This window comes from Pelobates fuscus, chromosome 12, assembly GCF_036172605.1.
Source record: "Pelobates fuscus isolate aPelFus1 chromosome 12, aPelFus1.pri, whole genome shotgun sequence".
Classification (NCBI taxonomy): domain Eukaryota; kingdom Metazoa; phylum Chordata; class Amphibia; order Anura; family Pelobatidae; genus Pelobates; species Pelobates fuscus.
In genome coordinates, this window is record NC_086328.1 from 95,904,668 (window position 1) to 95,920,674 (window position 16,007).

At 42.0% G+C, this 16,007-nt stretch overlaps 1 protein-coding gene across 1 annotated transcript in view; it reads left to right on the forward strand.

Annotated features, from left to right (window-relative positions):
* CD151 (CD151 molecule (Raph blood group)) overlaps positions 1-6,709 on the forward strand; it is a 50,135-nt gene extending 43,426 nt beyond the window's left edge. Inside the window, exons 5-8 of the mRNA XM_063438566.1 lie at positions 641-745; positions 2,791-2,949; positions 5,566-5,652; positions 5,895-6,709. Of these exons, the coding sequence (XP_063294636.1) occupies positions 641-745; positions 2,791-2,949; positions 5,566-5,652; positions 5,895-5,954 (411 nt within the window). The 3' untranslated portion in view covers positions 5,955-6,709. The remainder of the gene's footprint in view (positions 1-640; positions 746-2,790; positions 2,950-5,565; positions 5,653-5,894) is intronic.
* Positions 6,710-16,007: the final 9,298 nt, after the last annotated feature.

The following is a 16,007-nucleotide window of genomic DNA, read 5'->3' on the forward strand; positions in this document are numbered from 1 at the left end:
ATTACTCTCTAGTTATTAGTCCTCAAAGGACCATTTTATGGTATATGCAGTCATAAACAGTCTAGTTATGTATTCAGTTTAGGAGCAGATTACAGTGTAATGACTATATTAACGGGGATCTAAGATTCTAAAAAGTCAAACAATGAGATATTAAGAAACTGCTAGGTCTACTATAGCTCTTTAAAGTCTGGATCCACTTACCCATCCTTTGCTCACTGCTTGTGTGTGTGTGTGTGTGTGTTTCTGTATGTATACCTCTGCTTAATTCTTGCTGTGTACCTATGTTTCTCTCCATGCTGCAGTGTACACCCTTCTGCACTCAGGTAACCAATGCTTCTTCCTGATATCACACTGAACGCTCCTCCTTTCTCCCTCCATCTTTTTCAGTTATGTTAGTTTTATTTATTTTATTGCATGCCATTTTCAATATATCTGTCCCCAGCATCAAAACGTATAAGGTAAATTTTATTCTATGAAATGTAAATATAGCAGATTTGGCTCAATTTTAGCAACATATTGAACTTGATGGACCGGAATCTTATTTCAGCCTAGGTTACTACGTTTTGTGCGGTGTCTACAGATTAATGGAAACCACTGATGGGTCTGCCCTGTGTTCACGGACTTTCTTTTGTACTTTCAGCTGAATGATGAACTCAAGCAGAGCCTTAAGGACACAATGACCATGAAGTACAAACAGCCAGGACAAGACAAGGTGACCGGTGCAGTAGACAAACTGCAGCAGGAGGTAAGAGTTGCCGATTCATTATGTCTGTGGCTTATTGACTTAGAAAACCACATTCTAAATTGGATCTCGGACAATTAGAATCCTGGATGATGCTCAGTAGAACATAGATTTTCTGGCGTGATAGAATTCCAATGCATGCTTCAACATCCATATATAAATACTTAACCAAACTTTGAGGCTGTGCAAAATAAATCCCCATGGGCCTTTGCAGTAATAGTGGATAAACCAGTAATAGTGGATAGTTTGTGTGATGCCAAGATGGCAACATTTTACTCATTGTGTTGAGAAAATCTGTATTTGAAAAGCACATTTTCTAAGCATAAATATTTAACCCCTTATGAAGCAATCTTAATTTGTTTGGTTATTAACTTAGTGTCACTGTCTCCCTGCCTTCCCCCAGAAAAATTTAGTATTTCATAATGATAAAGTCTTTATGAAATACTAATTTTGAATGGGTTGGAATTTCACTGAAATTCCAACCCTTTTGAGACATAAAGTAGCGGCTACCTGTCTTGGTGTTTTTCCTACGCCTGACTGTTCTAGACACTGCTACCGCCGTCTTGAAGTGTCAATCCCCTCCCCTCAGCCGTCACCAGTGACGACTGCAAGGAAGTGGCTCTGTCTATGGAGGATTCTGTGAAGAGTAAAGCAGCGATGTCAGATCCTGCGAAGGATGCCAGAGTACAGGAGTGATATCGACATTAGCGGCAGGAGCTGTGGAAGATGGCTGCGCCTGCGAGGGTCACGTTCAGGTAAGTAAATCTCATCTTTACTTTCTGACCTTATGAACTGCACAATGCATCTATCTTGGATAGCGTTAAATCCTGTGTGAAGTCTTGTCCTTTGTAAAGTACTTCAGGTAATGTAAGAGCTGAAATAAATTAAATTGCATCAAGAAAGTGAGATGGGTTTCCTCAGGAAAAGGGGATAATTAGGGAAACGAGTTATATGTAGAGAACTGCCTCGCTTCGATCAGTGTAGTTAAATCCAGAAGAATTCATAACATGGGCTAAGATTTTTTTTTTTTTTATAAAAATTGTCTTCTGTCTGGGGGAAAAAAGACATTGTGACCTGACAGTGATATAAAGCATGATTCTAGTTCTATAGAGAACTGGCAAAGTGGACATATAATCAATTGTTGAGTAATTGTTGCACTCTCAATGGCTCATGTGGTTTAGACTCCACAGAGCAGATTAATGAACTAAATCCTAGAAGTCAGTAGACGGTGCACAATAGTATTGGGAAAAAAAGCTGTGCCTCAGCTTTCTCAAAGGGACAGTCCAAGCACTATAACCACTGCAGTTACTTGCAGCGGTTCTGTGCAAGTCCCTCCAGTTACCAGCACACACTGCTCAGGGCATCATGACGCTGTAAAGGCCTACGCAAATTCTCTTTATTATCATAAGCTATATTATTTACTTTCTTTAAATTTTTCTTTATTTGCCACAGACTGTGTTCTCTGTAATGGTGAATAGGGTGTTCTTTTACCTAAATTGATTTGTAAATTCCTTGTTGATGACTGACTTAATTTGTCCCATATTCTGTGTTTTGTTTAGTATATTGGACAGAAATGTTTTCATTTAGTTTTTCAATTAACCATTTGAGTTTTTTTCATAGTTTATTTTCCTCTTTATCTGCCTTGCTGATCATGTGTGGTTTTTTTTTTCCCGTTTTTTTCTTGTATTTTGCATTGTTGTTATGCTGTATATGCTGTGCACCACACAACATACCTTAAATTGGAAAAAAAAAAATAATGCATGTCTTGCAGTTAGATATACACAAAATGGTGGTATAACTACCTGAAAAAAATAAATTAAACTCTCAAAATAATGTTTTTTTTGTGAAAATTAAAATTTCTTCTTGCAATCCATGTTGAAATGTGGAATTGTTCTACCCACTCATGATACCATGAATTACAAACCATTATTTATTTTTTCACTTTTTTGGGTGGCTAGTAATATTCAGGTGTGGCTACTAGTTAAGGGCTTGAAATCGTGTTATCTAAAACGCTTTAATTCTTCCTCTTTCTTACTATATTTTCATAGTTTAAATGTTGCGGCAGTAATAATTCAAGGGACTGGGCAGATAGCATTTGGATAAAATCTCCAGAATCTGAGGGCCGCCTTTTTCCCGATAGCTGCTGTAAGACTGTTACTGAGAAGTGCGGTAAGCGGGATCATCCCTCAAACATCTACAAAGTGGAGGTTAGTACTGTGCCTCCGTGGCTGATCTCTGGCATCGGTGAATGTGCACTTACTTAAGGGCACCTCCTTCAGTTTTCTTTTGGCAATTCAAGTTACTGTGATTTTATATATTTATTTCAAATCATTGCTTTTTGGGCGTTTACTGTGATGGTAGTCACCATCACTGGGAGCAGAAGGACACTTTACAATGGCTCCTATGCCTAAGTCACCGTGTGCCCATTATAGGTGCAGGGTGTCTATAATGTGTGTGTAATTTAAATGTTAGAGTGCTCTCCTGTATTGCTAATGCTTTTTCACTTGAGTACCCCTTGGCACATCATTTACATAAATTGTACCCCTCCCATTAGCAAAATATTTGTAATTAATATAGTTGCATTTATTTTAAATGTGTACACTTTTCTCTGTCCCATGTCCCCTTTTTCTCTGCCCTTGGCTCTCCCTGCTTTTCCTCTGCCCTGGGCTTTCCCTGCTTCTCCTCTGCCCTGGACTTTCCCTGCTTCTCCTCCTCCCTGGACTTTCCCTGCTTCTCCTCTGCCCTGGGCTTTCCCCGCTTCTCCTCTGCCCTGGGCTCTCCCCGCTTCTCCCCTGCCCTGGGCTCTCCCCGCTTCTCCCCTGCCCTGGGCTCTCCCCGCTTCTCCCCTGCCCTGGGCTCTCCCCGCTTCTCCCCTGCCCTGGGCTCTCCCCGCTTCTCCCCTGCCCTGGGCTCTCCCCGCTTCTCCCCTGCCCTGGGCTCTCCCCGCTTCTCCCCTGCCCTGGGCTCTCCCCGCTTCTCCCCTGCCCTAGACACAAACTGTCACGCGCGCAGATACGCAGACATGCAGATGCACACGCACACACACCTGCAGATACGCACAGACCTGCAGATACGCACAGACCTGCAGATACGCACAGACCTGCAGATACGCACAGACCTGCAGATACGCACAGACCTGCAGATACGCACAGACCTGCAGATGCGCACAGACCTGCAGATGCGCACAGACCTGCAGATGCGCACAGACCTGCAGATGCGCACAGACCTGCAGATGCGCACAGACCTGCAGATGCGCACAGACCTGCAGATGCGCACACACCTGCAGATGCGCACACACCTGCAGATGCGCACACACCTGCAGATGCGCACACACCTGCAGATGCGCACACACCTGCAGATACGCACACACACCTGCAGATACGCACACACACCTGCAGATACGCACACACCTGCAGATACGCACACACACCTGCAGATGCGCGCGCGCGCCTGCAGATGCGCGCGCGCGCACACACCTGCAGATGCGCGCGCGCGCACCTGCAGATGCGCGCGCGCGCACCTGCAGATGCGCGCGCGCGCGCACACACCTGCAGACATATACACTGATATACATGCAGATACAGACATTGTAAGTGTGTCAGGGTATGTTTCTATGTGTCCGTGTTTGCATCTGTATCTGCATGTGTGTTTGTGTGGGTATCTGTGTCTGTATGTGTGTCATAATGCGTGTATGTATCTGTGTGTCAGTGTATATCTGTGTGTCAGACACACAGATACATACCCTCACACACACACACACAGACAGAAACACAAACAGATACCATACATACCTTGACACACATGCAGATACACTGACACACTTAAAGATACACACCTCGACTCACATGCAGATACATACACTGACACCCATGCAGACACACAGACAAACATGCAGATGCACAGAGATACACACAGATACATACCCTGACACACATGCAGATGCACAGCGATACACACACTGACACACATGCAGATACAAAGAAACCTAGGGTATGTATCTGTGTCTTTGTATCTGCAGGTGTGTATCTGTGTGTCAGGGTATGTATCTTTAAGTGTGTCAGTGTAGGTATTGGGGATCGACCGATTATCTGTTTTGCTGATATTATCGGCCGATATTCCAATGTATTTTTTATTTTGTTTAAAAAAAAAAAAAAAAAAGGTTTCTTTGTAAGTATCGGTATAAGACGATAATCACCGGTAATACCGATAATGAGGTGGGCACAAACGGCCACCTTAGGGTGCACCGGCCCGGGGGGGGGGACGCTAAATTGGAGTGACCGGCAGGATTGGTGTGTTTCCTGTACCCGGCCGGACTGAAAGGAAGGGTACTGCGTACAATACTCCAAGTGAGGTCTAGCCAGTATTCTGTACAATGGCATGAGCACCTCCCTCATTCTACTGCTAGTACCTCTCACTATACAACCAAACATTCTGCTAGCTTTACCTGCTGCTCTGTTACACTGTCTGCCTGAACCTCTAGATCAGGCCTCTAGATCAGGCCTCTGGCTTTTAAAGTGGAAGGAAAAACCTGGGCAAAAAAAGGCAGATATGAAGCTTGTGCAAAATTAACATATATAGAAAGGATAGTAGATACCTGGAGCAACTGATCAGCAAAACAGTCAGGGCACACAATGTTGTTGTTTTTTTTGTTTTTTTTAACAAATTTACTAGAATTGGAGAAATTGTGTAAAGCGTTTCTTCAAAGATCAAGTACCCTGTTTCAATAATTTGCATGAAATCAATATATTTCTAAAGTGATGTGCACATTTTATACATTAAGCTTGTTTTTGTATGTGATTAAGGATTTCTTTTGTTCTTCCCAGGGTGGCTGTATTACCAAGCTGGAAGCTTTTATCCGGTCTCACCTGCTAATCATTGGCGCTGTAGGCCTTGGTATTGCTAGCGTACAGGTGAGTAGAGCGCAACTGTGACTATGCTTTAGTGCAGGTCAATATCCGCATGGACCTGTGTGTATTGCTAGTCTTGTGTAACTTGCACGTTTAAAAGAATCTACTTCATAGAATACGTTCTTTTTAATTGTTTTTTATACTTAGCGTTTCTTAGTATGTGGGTTTTTTCTGTTCCCTCTCCTGCACACATCTCTTCCATATTCTATATTAAAACTACTTGTGTTATTTTTGTTTTTTTCCAGCTCTTTGGAATGATTTTCACTTGCTGCCTCTATCGGAGTCTAAAATCTGAGCCGTACTGAAAGACGCCAGATGTTCATTTTGCACTTTCCCCCCCTGCTGATAATACATATCCCTGATGCCTTAACATGCTTTGGGTATTCAGACTGGTTTAATGTCCCCCAAATCAACAGATTATGGCATTATTCTTTACCATTTTACCAGAGATGACCTTCAAGTTTGGATCTTCCGATGTCCCATTTCACACCACGAAAGTATTGACCTGACACGGTGTCAAGATGTTATTCCAGCTGCCAGTATAAAGACTACAAACAATGCTAATGCCCACTTTGTGCCATGATTCTCGCTAATGACTCGAAGCAGCCTTCTCTTTGCTCAGTACGGTTACATTTTAAAATCGCATCAAAAATGAACTTTTTTTTAATTGTTATCAACTACCAATTTACTATGCTTTTAATAGCTTTCCTTTTAAGATCTCTTGGAATACGGATAACAAGCCATGTGCCTAAAGATTCCATTGGCAGGACATTGGACAGTGATCACCCTGGACTTTTTAGTTTTTAGAGGTCAAAACTTCATCTCCTCTGGAAATTCAGAAGACATGACCACTCCAATTAGAGGACTACAGCGAACCATGACAGAAAGGCTGCAGTTTAAGGAAGACATCTCTAAAAATGATCCTTGGAGAAGATGTAACCAACACAGACATCACATTTCTCAAATCACAATGGCTAACCTTTGGCTAGGAATAACCAATATTGCAAACTGCACCCTTACTACTGTTTCTTATTTGACACATGCTTGTCACTCTTAGGCTTCAGGTCACCTAGGTAGTAAAAAAAAAAAAAAAAAAAAAACAGAACAAGGCTCAAATGCCAATAATTTAATTAGGTTTTTTTGTGTTTTTTTGTTTTGTTTGTTTTTTGTTTTTACAGCATTAAAAAGTTTTAATTTTTTTTTTTAATAAAATACATTTCGGCTAGCGGCTGATTAAGGCAATAGCTGAAACATTGTCATTTTAACCTTTTAATGCTGCAATAAAAATGTTTAAATAGTGGGCAGTTGATGCTCATCCCATTTTTGTAATTGGCTAACCATTATGCTAAAGATTGAGCTGTCCCTAGCTTCCATAACTTTTCCAGCCATAGTCTACAACGTGATCGTTATTTATCATACCCGTCTGTGGTCCATTGTAGCTCTCTTGCCTTATAGATGACATGTCTTAGAAAATCCAGGCTGTAATTTATCCCTCTGACTGCCTGCACAACCCACCAGATTAAACTTCTTCTCAACCCTGCATTAGGTACTAGGGTGTGTGAGGATTTCAGTGCCAGAAGGGAGAGCAGCATATGCAAAACACTGTCTTGACTCACTCTTGTGACGCTCAAAGGGTTGCTCCACTGCGGTGGCAATACTGACTACAATGACTCGGGAATGCAAAATTCTCGAAGGTCCTCTGAAAGAGCTGACTGAGGCCGAACGCTTTAAGCATGAATATATTATTATATTGTAAATGCCAAAGTCCAAATATTGTATTTTATTATAAATGTCATATTTAAATATTCAGACTACTGAGCAGAATAAGACAAACTACTGACCTTTTCACATCTACCAATGTGTCTTTAGTTATTCATATGTGGTTCTCAGGCTGATTTCAGCCTATTTTTATCGTGCAGAATCCAAGCATTTTTGTTATGACGGTTTCTTTTTAGTATGGTAAATTTTTCTGACTGGCATAGCTATGGTTAAATCAACCTAATGGCCTGGCTTCCTGGTGTCACTAACGCCAACCATATAGATACAGCACAGTGTGTCCTTATTTAGCAATGCGGGCTCTATGCAGCCCTGTTATGACTAAACTGGACATTCCATTTTGGAAGAGGATCATGAAGGACGAATGATGGCCTACGCCACCATAATATATAATTCTAAGGGATTTAAAATGCTTGGCCTGTTGTATATTATCCTTCCTCTCTTTCAAGTTTAGAATGTCCCTAGAGTCCAGAAATTGATTTGGAAGAACCTGCATTTAATTTAGTGCATTATGTATAATATCACACTTCTTCTAGCCTCACACTACTTGCTGTTTTGGGAAACTATTTGCTAAATGGTCAGTTGGCTAGTTGGCCTTCTATAATGAGGAGAAATTGGTTTGGTTGGGAGAGAAAAACTAAAAATTTACCGTTTAGCCAAGTTTTGTTTCCCCACCATCTCTTTGTGTGCAATCTCCACTTAACTTGATATTTCATGAATGCGCCCTTTTAAAGCAAGCTCTGATATAGGTGAAATAACTTGCCATACAGTTCACTTTGTACTGATTTAAAGCGGCACTGTCACGCCAAACTTACCTTTCTCCTATTGTTACCTCTTCCTCTCTCAGAATCTGTTCTACTTTTGTTTATTTCTAATCTAGTTTTCTTTAAAACAGAAGACCAAATAGGGACTACTTTTGTCTTATACATTTTTCCTACGCTTGACCTTCTTTGACCAAAAGAGGAGCTTAAGTCTGCTCCATATCCTGAGTCAAGGAGAAGGATAAGCACATTCTTTGCTGCTGTCATAACGAGTCACTAACTAACTGACAAAGGGTGTTGGGACTAATTAAACCATAATAACGGTTAACCCTGGAAACTGTTGATTCCTAATTACTACTGTACTCTTGGCAACACCGGATTGCATATGAAGGGATCTTTGTCCTATTTTTTTGGGGGGGTGGGGGGTGTATCATTGGAGAGAAGTCTAGTTTTGTCACGACAAGTCATTTAACTTTTTGCTCTGCATATTTGTGGTTGCTAACCAATGCTCCATCTAAGCAGTTTTTGAGCACTGTAGCATTAAGAACAAAATTCAATATAAGAAACACACGTGGTTTGCGTGGAAAACACACACACACACACACACACATAAAAAAAAAACTTAAAACGTCATCCAATAAAAACCTTGGTGTGCTTTGCAATTTATCTACACATAGATTAAATATTTTCCTTGCATGATATGTATTCATTGTGACATCACTATACCGTGCCAGTGTCACTGTCTGTTAATTGAGAGGTTTCGAATTTTAAGTTTCTAAATTACTAGACGAACTCACCTGTGGCAGGTAATGTATCCCTTGCCAAGATCTTAGCTATAAAGTGCAATCTATAGCTTCTAATTAAATTGAACATTTATTTTTTATTTTTAGCTTATTTGATGACATTTCATATAAATGAAATAAATTAAGCAAATTGTTTCAGTATGACAGATTTTATTTTACTGACATTGCATCTGCCTTTTTTTGTTTGTTTTGTTAATGCGGTTCGACGATCGTTAGTTGTAACAATATGCATTCAAAGTGATTTTATTTGTAATTTTTTTTGCTTTATGTAGGAAATTCACTAGTTCCCTAATTTATACTTTGACCAATAGGTAACAGTAGGACAAGACTATGTACAGTTAGTCAGACCACTTAGGGTCTACTGCGGGTAGGCAAAAGGAAGATATAATCTGGGTTAGTCACCAAGTGGTCTGGATGCCTATAGTGGTCCTTTAAGTGAATAACCATGAATGTGTTTCTAACAACTAACCTGTAGTTTAACTACATCCCTCAGCCCCCTGCTAGACCTTGATTTTCTCAGCAGCCAATCACAAGTTACAATGCCAACTAGAGACAATAATGTAACCATGATTCAAATAACATTCACATTTCATTTTTATTTGGGGGGGGGAGGGGGAATAATTGTATATTTTGTTTGAATAGAGAGACGCTTTATCACGGACTGTTCACATGAAATATTACTGCTGCCTACTTTTCAAAGGAAAGTCATAGTGCTTTAAACATATTTTGATTGTTTCTAAATTATACTGTGTACTTGATCACACAGCTGATAATCTGAAATATGCAATGTAATATATTTGCCAAGTCACATTGTAACAATCACATGGAATAATTATAACATTCTGCGTTCTTATTAAGCGTTGTTGCAGTTTTTATTTTTTTATTTAGAAGGGACGTATGCAGCTTTTCACACATTGTTAGTAAAGTATTTGCATGAGCGATGTATGCTATATTTTAAATAACTACTGAAAATTCTTTGTTTTTAATAAAACATGTTTTGGGTATTACCCACTACACTATTTCGTTATGTTCTCTTGGCTTTAAACACTAATATGAAGGTTTATATATTCACTCTCTATCATCAGAAGTAGGGGTGCACTGAAGTTTTCGTCCGAAAACGGGTCAAATTTGCCAAAATGTTTACAAAAAAAATAATTTATATAATATACCGGGGTGTGTATGTATATATATATATATATATATTGTAGTGTATAGTTTAACAGACATGCTTGCATTAACAATTCAGATGATTTATATATTACTATGAAAGATGGTAATGATAACATGAAAAGTCCAGAATACTGCACTTGGGACAGGGGAGGGGGGAGGAAAGAACACTAAAAAAGGGAGAGGAACACTAGAGGGGGAGAGAGGAACATTAAGGGGGGGGGATACTAAAAGAGAAGGGAAAGGGAAGTTTTTCATATTAGATTAATTAAATTCATGAAGTCTAATATGAATACAATTATGGGGGAAAAAACTTGAAGTTGATAGTTTTAAACTTTATATTTAATCGATGAAACAAATTATTCCAACCTGTGGTCATTTTCATGCTGTGGATGTAGACAAGGGGTGTAAAGTCCAGTGGCAAGAAGAAAAAGTATGTGAACCCTCTAGAAATGACTGCGTTTTATGTATCAATTTGTTTTTAACCTGGTTTGATGTTAATCTAAATACACGAATCAACAAACAATCTGTTTTAACGAACACCGATTATTGTATTCTAGGACATATTTCAAATATTCACAGTTTAGGTTGGAAAAAGCATGTGAAACCCTGGGTTAATGAGTTCAACAAAAGCTAGCAATGTAAATGGCAGACCTGCTGTCCAATTAATAATATGAGATTGGAAGTGTGAGTTGGCTACTTTGATTTATAAAACACACTCTAACCGTTTGAGTTTGGTATGCACAAAAAGCATCTGGTAATGTGAACCATGCGTTATAAGAAAGTGCTCTTAAAAGAGAAGAGTGTCACGTTGCATAATGTTGGAGGGGATTACAAAGTTATTTCAAAGAGTTTAGATCTTCATCTGTCTACTGTTACCCGCACGGCCTATAAATGGAGATAATTTTATACTGTAATTACTATGCCTAGAAGTGGCCATCCAGCAACGATGACCCAAAGGGCACACCCCGCAATTCTCAATGAGATAAAAAAAGAACCCTGTGGTGACTACTAAAGACTTGAAGAAATCATTGGAACTGGTTAATCAGTATTGGTCATTGATATATGACCTCCAGAAGAAATACAAACTTTGCTGTTCAGAAAATAAAATAGTTGGATCATTAGATGTTTATATAAAATTGTGATCATCGATATTTAACATTTCTCAAAACTCTAATCTTACATCAATAAGAAAAAGGGGGGGTTAACAATTTATCATAGCTAGTTTTTGATTATGCAGAAATAGGTCTTCTGCAAACGTCAAGACTCGGGATGGTCAAGACCGTTTTTTGGTTAATCTTGCAGATGTCAACTTGTTTTTATCTTAGAAATGTTTAACCTTTACATTGATTGCAGCAAATGTGCATTTTTCTTTCTTTTTACTTCAACCATATTCTTGTTTACAATTTTAATTGCACCGTTATAACCCTATTTTCCTATGCTCTGATTATGTGGTTAAATGGTGAAAGTTTAGAAATGCGTTATATTGTGTAGGTACTTGGAAAAATAAATTATTTGCACATTTTAGGCTTAAGCATTGGAGGATTAATGTTCTATGTACTGTCAGTGTCATACAGCATAAAGCCAGAAGCACCTTTTCATTAGTAACTTTTCATAGCAGAATTCATTTCAAATTACTCTACTGGTTATAAAAGGAACATTAGTTCACTAATTCAATACCATACACTGATCCGCCACAGCACTAAAACCACTGATTGTACATTGATTGTATTGTTACAATGGCATCTGTCAAGGGATGGGATATATTAGGCAGTAAATTAACTTTCAGTTCTTAAATTTCATGTGCAGGAAACATGGGCAAACAAACTAATCTGAGTGACTTTGACAAGGGCCCAATACTGATGGATAGACTATTGGGTCAGAGCATCTCTAAAACAGCAAGTCTTGTGGGGTGTTCCCAGTGTGCAGTGGACATTACCCGTCAAAAGTGGTTCAAAGAAGGACAACTGGTGCACCGGTGTCATGGGTGCCCAAGGCTCGGTGATCAGGCTAAGGAATGAAGGCTAGTCCATCTGGTCTCATCACACAGAAGAGCTACTGTATCTCGAACTGGTGAAAAATGTAATGCTGGCCATGATAGAATGGTGTCAGAACACACAGTGCATTGCAGTTTGCGGAGTAGCTGAAGAACAGTCAGACTGTCCATGATGACCCCTGTCTGTTAAATGTGCCTCCAATAGGGACATGAGCATTAGAACTGAATCATGGAGCCTTGCAAGAAGGTTGCCTGGTCTGATGAATCATGTTTTCTTTTAGATCAGGTTGATGGCCGGGTACATTTGCGTTGTAACCTGGAAAAGAGATGACAATAGGAGGCACTATGGGAAGAAGGCAGTCCGACGAAAGCAGTGTTATTCTCTGGGCAATGTTCTGTTGGGAAAGGTCCTGCCATCAATGTGGAAGTTACTTTTACACGTACCACCTACCTAGAGATTTTTGCAGATCACATACAACCATTTATGGAAATGGTATTACCTGGTGGCAGTGGTCTCTTTCAGCATGATAATGCCCCCTGCCACACTGCAAATGTTGTTCTGGAATGGTTTGAGAAACATGACAAAGAATTCAAGATGTTGCCTTGCCCTCAAATTACCCAGATCTCCATCCGATTGAGCATTTGTGTGTTGTGCTAGAACAAATCTGATCTATTGAGACTCCACCTCGTAACTTTCAGGACTTAAATGATCTGCTGCTGATGCCTTGGTGTCAGATGCCACAGGACGCGTTCAGAGGTCTTGTGTAGCCCATGCTTCAACACATCAGAACTGTTTTGACAGCACGAAGTGGGACTTACGTGATGTTAGGCAGGTGGTTTTGATATTGTGGCTATTCAGTGTAGATTGGTCTAGTGCTTGATATGTATCTTTTACTTCCCTGAAATAACTTAATCGTAAGCTCAAATTTATACGTTTCCTATCCATATCTGTTTCATGTAGAATTGTTGTTGTGGTATTTATGGTCATTTTTTTTTTTTGTGAAATTTACATAATATTCCTATACCCCATAAAGCTAGAGTATCTGATATGCAAAAAGGTTATATTACACAGTTAATGTGGATCCAGGGCCGGTGCAAGGATTTTTATAGACACCAGAACCACTTCATTAAGCTGCAGTGGTTCTGGGGACTAAAGTGTTTATTTAATGTAAGGTAATTTAGAGATTAGTGTCACTAATAATATACTATATTGCCTACTTACAACCAGATGAGGATGGTGATGGGCTCTGGCTGCAGTCTGGCTCCACTGGTCTGGTGTAGAACAGGATCTCTGGAGGCTGTTTGTAACTGTGGTCATAAAATTCAATGTTCTGGGAGAACGCGAAGCAGCTCCATTTTTTGGGGCCCCTTACACAGCTCAAGGTCTGGGCCCCAGGGCCTGACGGTGAGTATGCCCATAAGGTCCACCTATATGTTCGCTCACAAGAAGTGGAGTGTGTAGGGGATGTGTTATGGTAGAGGATCTAATGTGTGTGCTTATGGAATGTAGTGTATAGGGATACCAGTTTGTGTAGGTGATACAGTGTGTTTGTGTGTAGTGGAAGCAGTGTGTTTGTGTGTAAGGGATAGAAAGCAGTGTGTGTTTGTGTATAAGGGATGTGTTGTGTGTAAGGGATGCATTGTGTGAATCTGTGTTTGTATGCATAAGGGATGCAAAGTGTGTTTCTGTGTATGTAAGGGGTGCGTTGAGTGTGTGTAAGAGATGCATTGTGTTTCTGTGTGTGTGTAAGAGAAGCAATGTGTGTTTGCATGTGTGTGTGTGTGTCTCTAAGGGGTGCGTTGAGTGTGTGTAAGAGGCATTGTGTTTCTGTGTGTGTGTGTGTAAGAGAAGCAGTGTGTGTTTGCATGTGTGTTTCTGTGTATGTGTGCAAAGGATGCATTGTCTTTATGTGTAGGGGTTGCATTGTGTGTGTAATGGATGCATTGTGTGTTTCTCTGTGTGTAAGGGAAGCATGTTGTGTTTCTGAGTATGTATAGGGATGCATTGTGTGTGTGCGCGCGCGTAGTGTGAAAGAGCTACCTGCCCTGCCCCCTGTCCTATAGACATCTCCTTTCCGTCCCTTAGAGATCTCCCCTGCCCCTTAGTGGTCTCTACTCTCCCCCCCCCCCCCCACCTCCCTTAGTGTTCTCCTTTTCTCCCCGACTTTCCATTAGTGGTCTCTCGCCTCCCCCTTAGTGGTCTCTGCTCTCCTCTGCCCCCCCTTTCCATTAGTGGTCTCCCCCACACCGTAAGTGGCCTCTCTCTTCTCACGCACCCTTTCCATTAGTGGTCTCTACTCTCCCCCCACCCTCCCCTAGTGCTCTATCCTCCACCCAGCCTCCCTTAGTGTTCTCTGCTCTCCCCCCACCCTCCTTTAGCAGTCTCTTCTCACCCCCCTCCCCTAGTGGTCTCTCCACCACCCCCTCCCTCCTTTAGTGGTCTCTCCCTCCCCCACGTTCTTCTCAACCCCCCTCCCTCCTTTAGTGGTCTCTCCCTCCCCCACGTTCTTCTCAACCCCCCCTCCCTGTGTTCTCATCCCCCCGTTCTCCTCCCCTTTTCCCTACCGTGTTCTCCTCCCCTTCTTCCCCCCCGTGTTCTCCTCTTCTCCCCCCTGTAATCTTCTCTTCTCCCCCCTCCCTGTAATCTCTTCTTCTCCCCCCTCCCCCCCTGTAATCTTCTCTTCTTCTTCCCCCTGTAATCTTCTCTTCTTCTCCCCCCCCCCTCTCTCCCTGTAATCTTCTCTTCTTCTCCCCCCTCCCTCCTTTCCTCCCCTCCCCTGTAGCGTGGCCGAGCTCCTCTGCGGTACAGGAGTTTGTTTCCTGTACCCGGCCGAACTGACAGGAGTGTGTCAGTCCGGCCGGGCCCGCGGACCGGAGAGGAGCTCGGCCACGCTACAGGGAAGGGGAGGTGAGGCAGTGCGGCTGCCTAGTTCACCTTATAGGACCGCCGGCCCTGTGTGGATCTACCCTTATTTGGCAAACCTTGATTAATTATGATTTATCATTAAAATGTTAGTTGTCGGGGGGCGGGGCTGGGCCGCCATGCTGACTGGTCGCATGTCGGAGGGGCTCCCGAGGAACCGGGCCCATAAGCCACAACAGGCATCTATTCTTACCGGAACGGAGCTTGAAAATACCCACATAGCTGTGGGAGAGGTAGCGGACTCCGAGATCGGGTGTTTCGGACCCCCCACGAGAAGCACGAGACTTCGGAGGCTGCAGCCTACTTTGGAGGGAGCGGGGTGGACGGCTGCTATCCTGTCTCCTTACCACACTGCCACACGCTAAAAGATTGGGGGCTTGCCAGTCCCGTTCTCCCCTCCCCCCCCCCCACTGTCTGGACCGGGGGGGTCATCCCTTTCCCCACTGTGACAGACCCGAGCTGGCTGCAGAGCAAACTGGAGGGCGCCGAACGCCTAAGGCCTACAATCCAAGATGGCGGCGCATAATACCTAACTCAACTTGCCTGCAAATTAGAGCTGCTCCATTTGCCCAGCTAAAGAGAGGAAGGAAGCGGGAGAACCAACTGGCCATCTGCCTACATCACGCACCACCATGGCCGAGGTAGGAGTCGGAGGGGTTCTATGAACCCATAAAAAACGAACGGCAACATCATATGCCCATCACCTGACCAAACGGCACCAGCATGGAACTTCCCACAGCCTGACACGGACTGAGCTTCAACAGAAACAACTATTTACCTCAGGCCACCTAGGGACTGACACGCTGGGATGAAACACACAGCTATGCCCTACGCTTACACAGTTCTCCCAGCCGGGTCTCAAGCGGACACATGAAACAACAAATCTGCTCGGCTGCAGTGGTCTCACCTATGCTCGATCATCTAAAATGCAT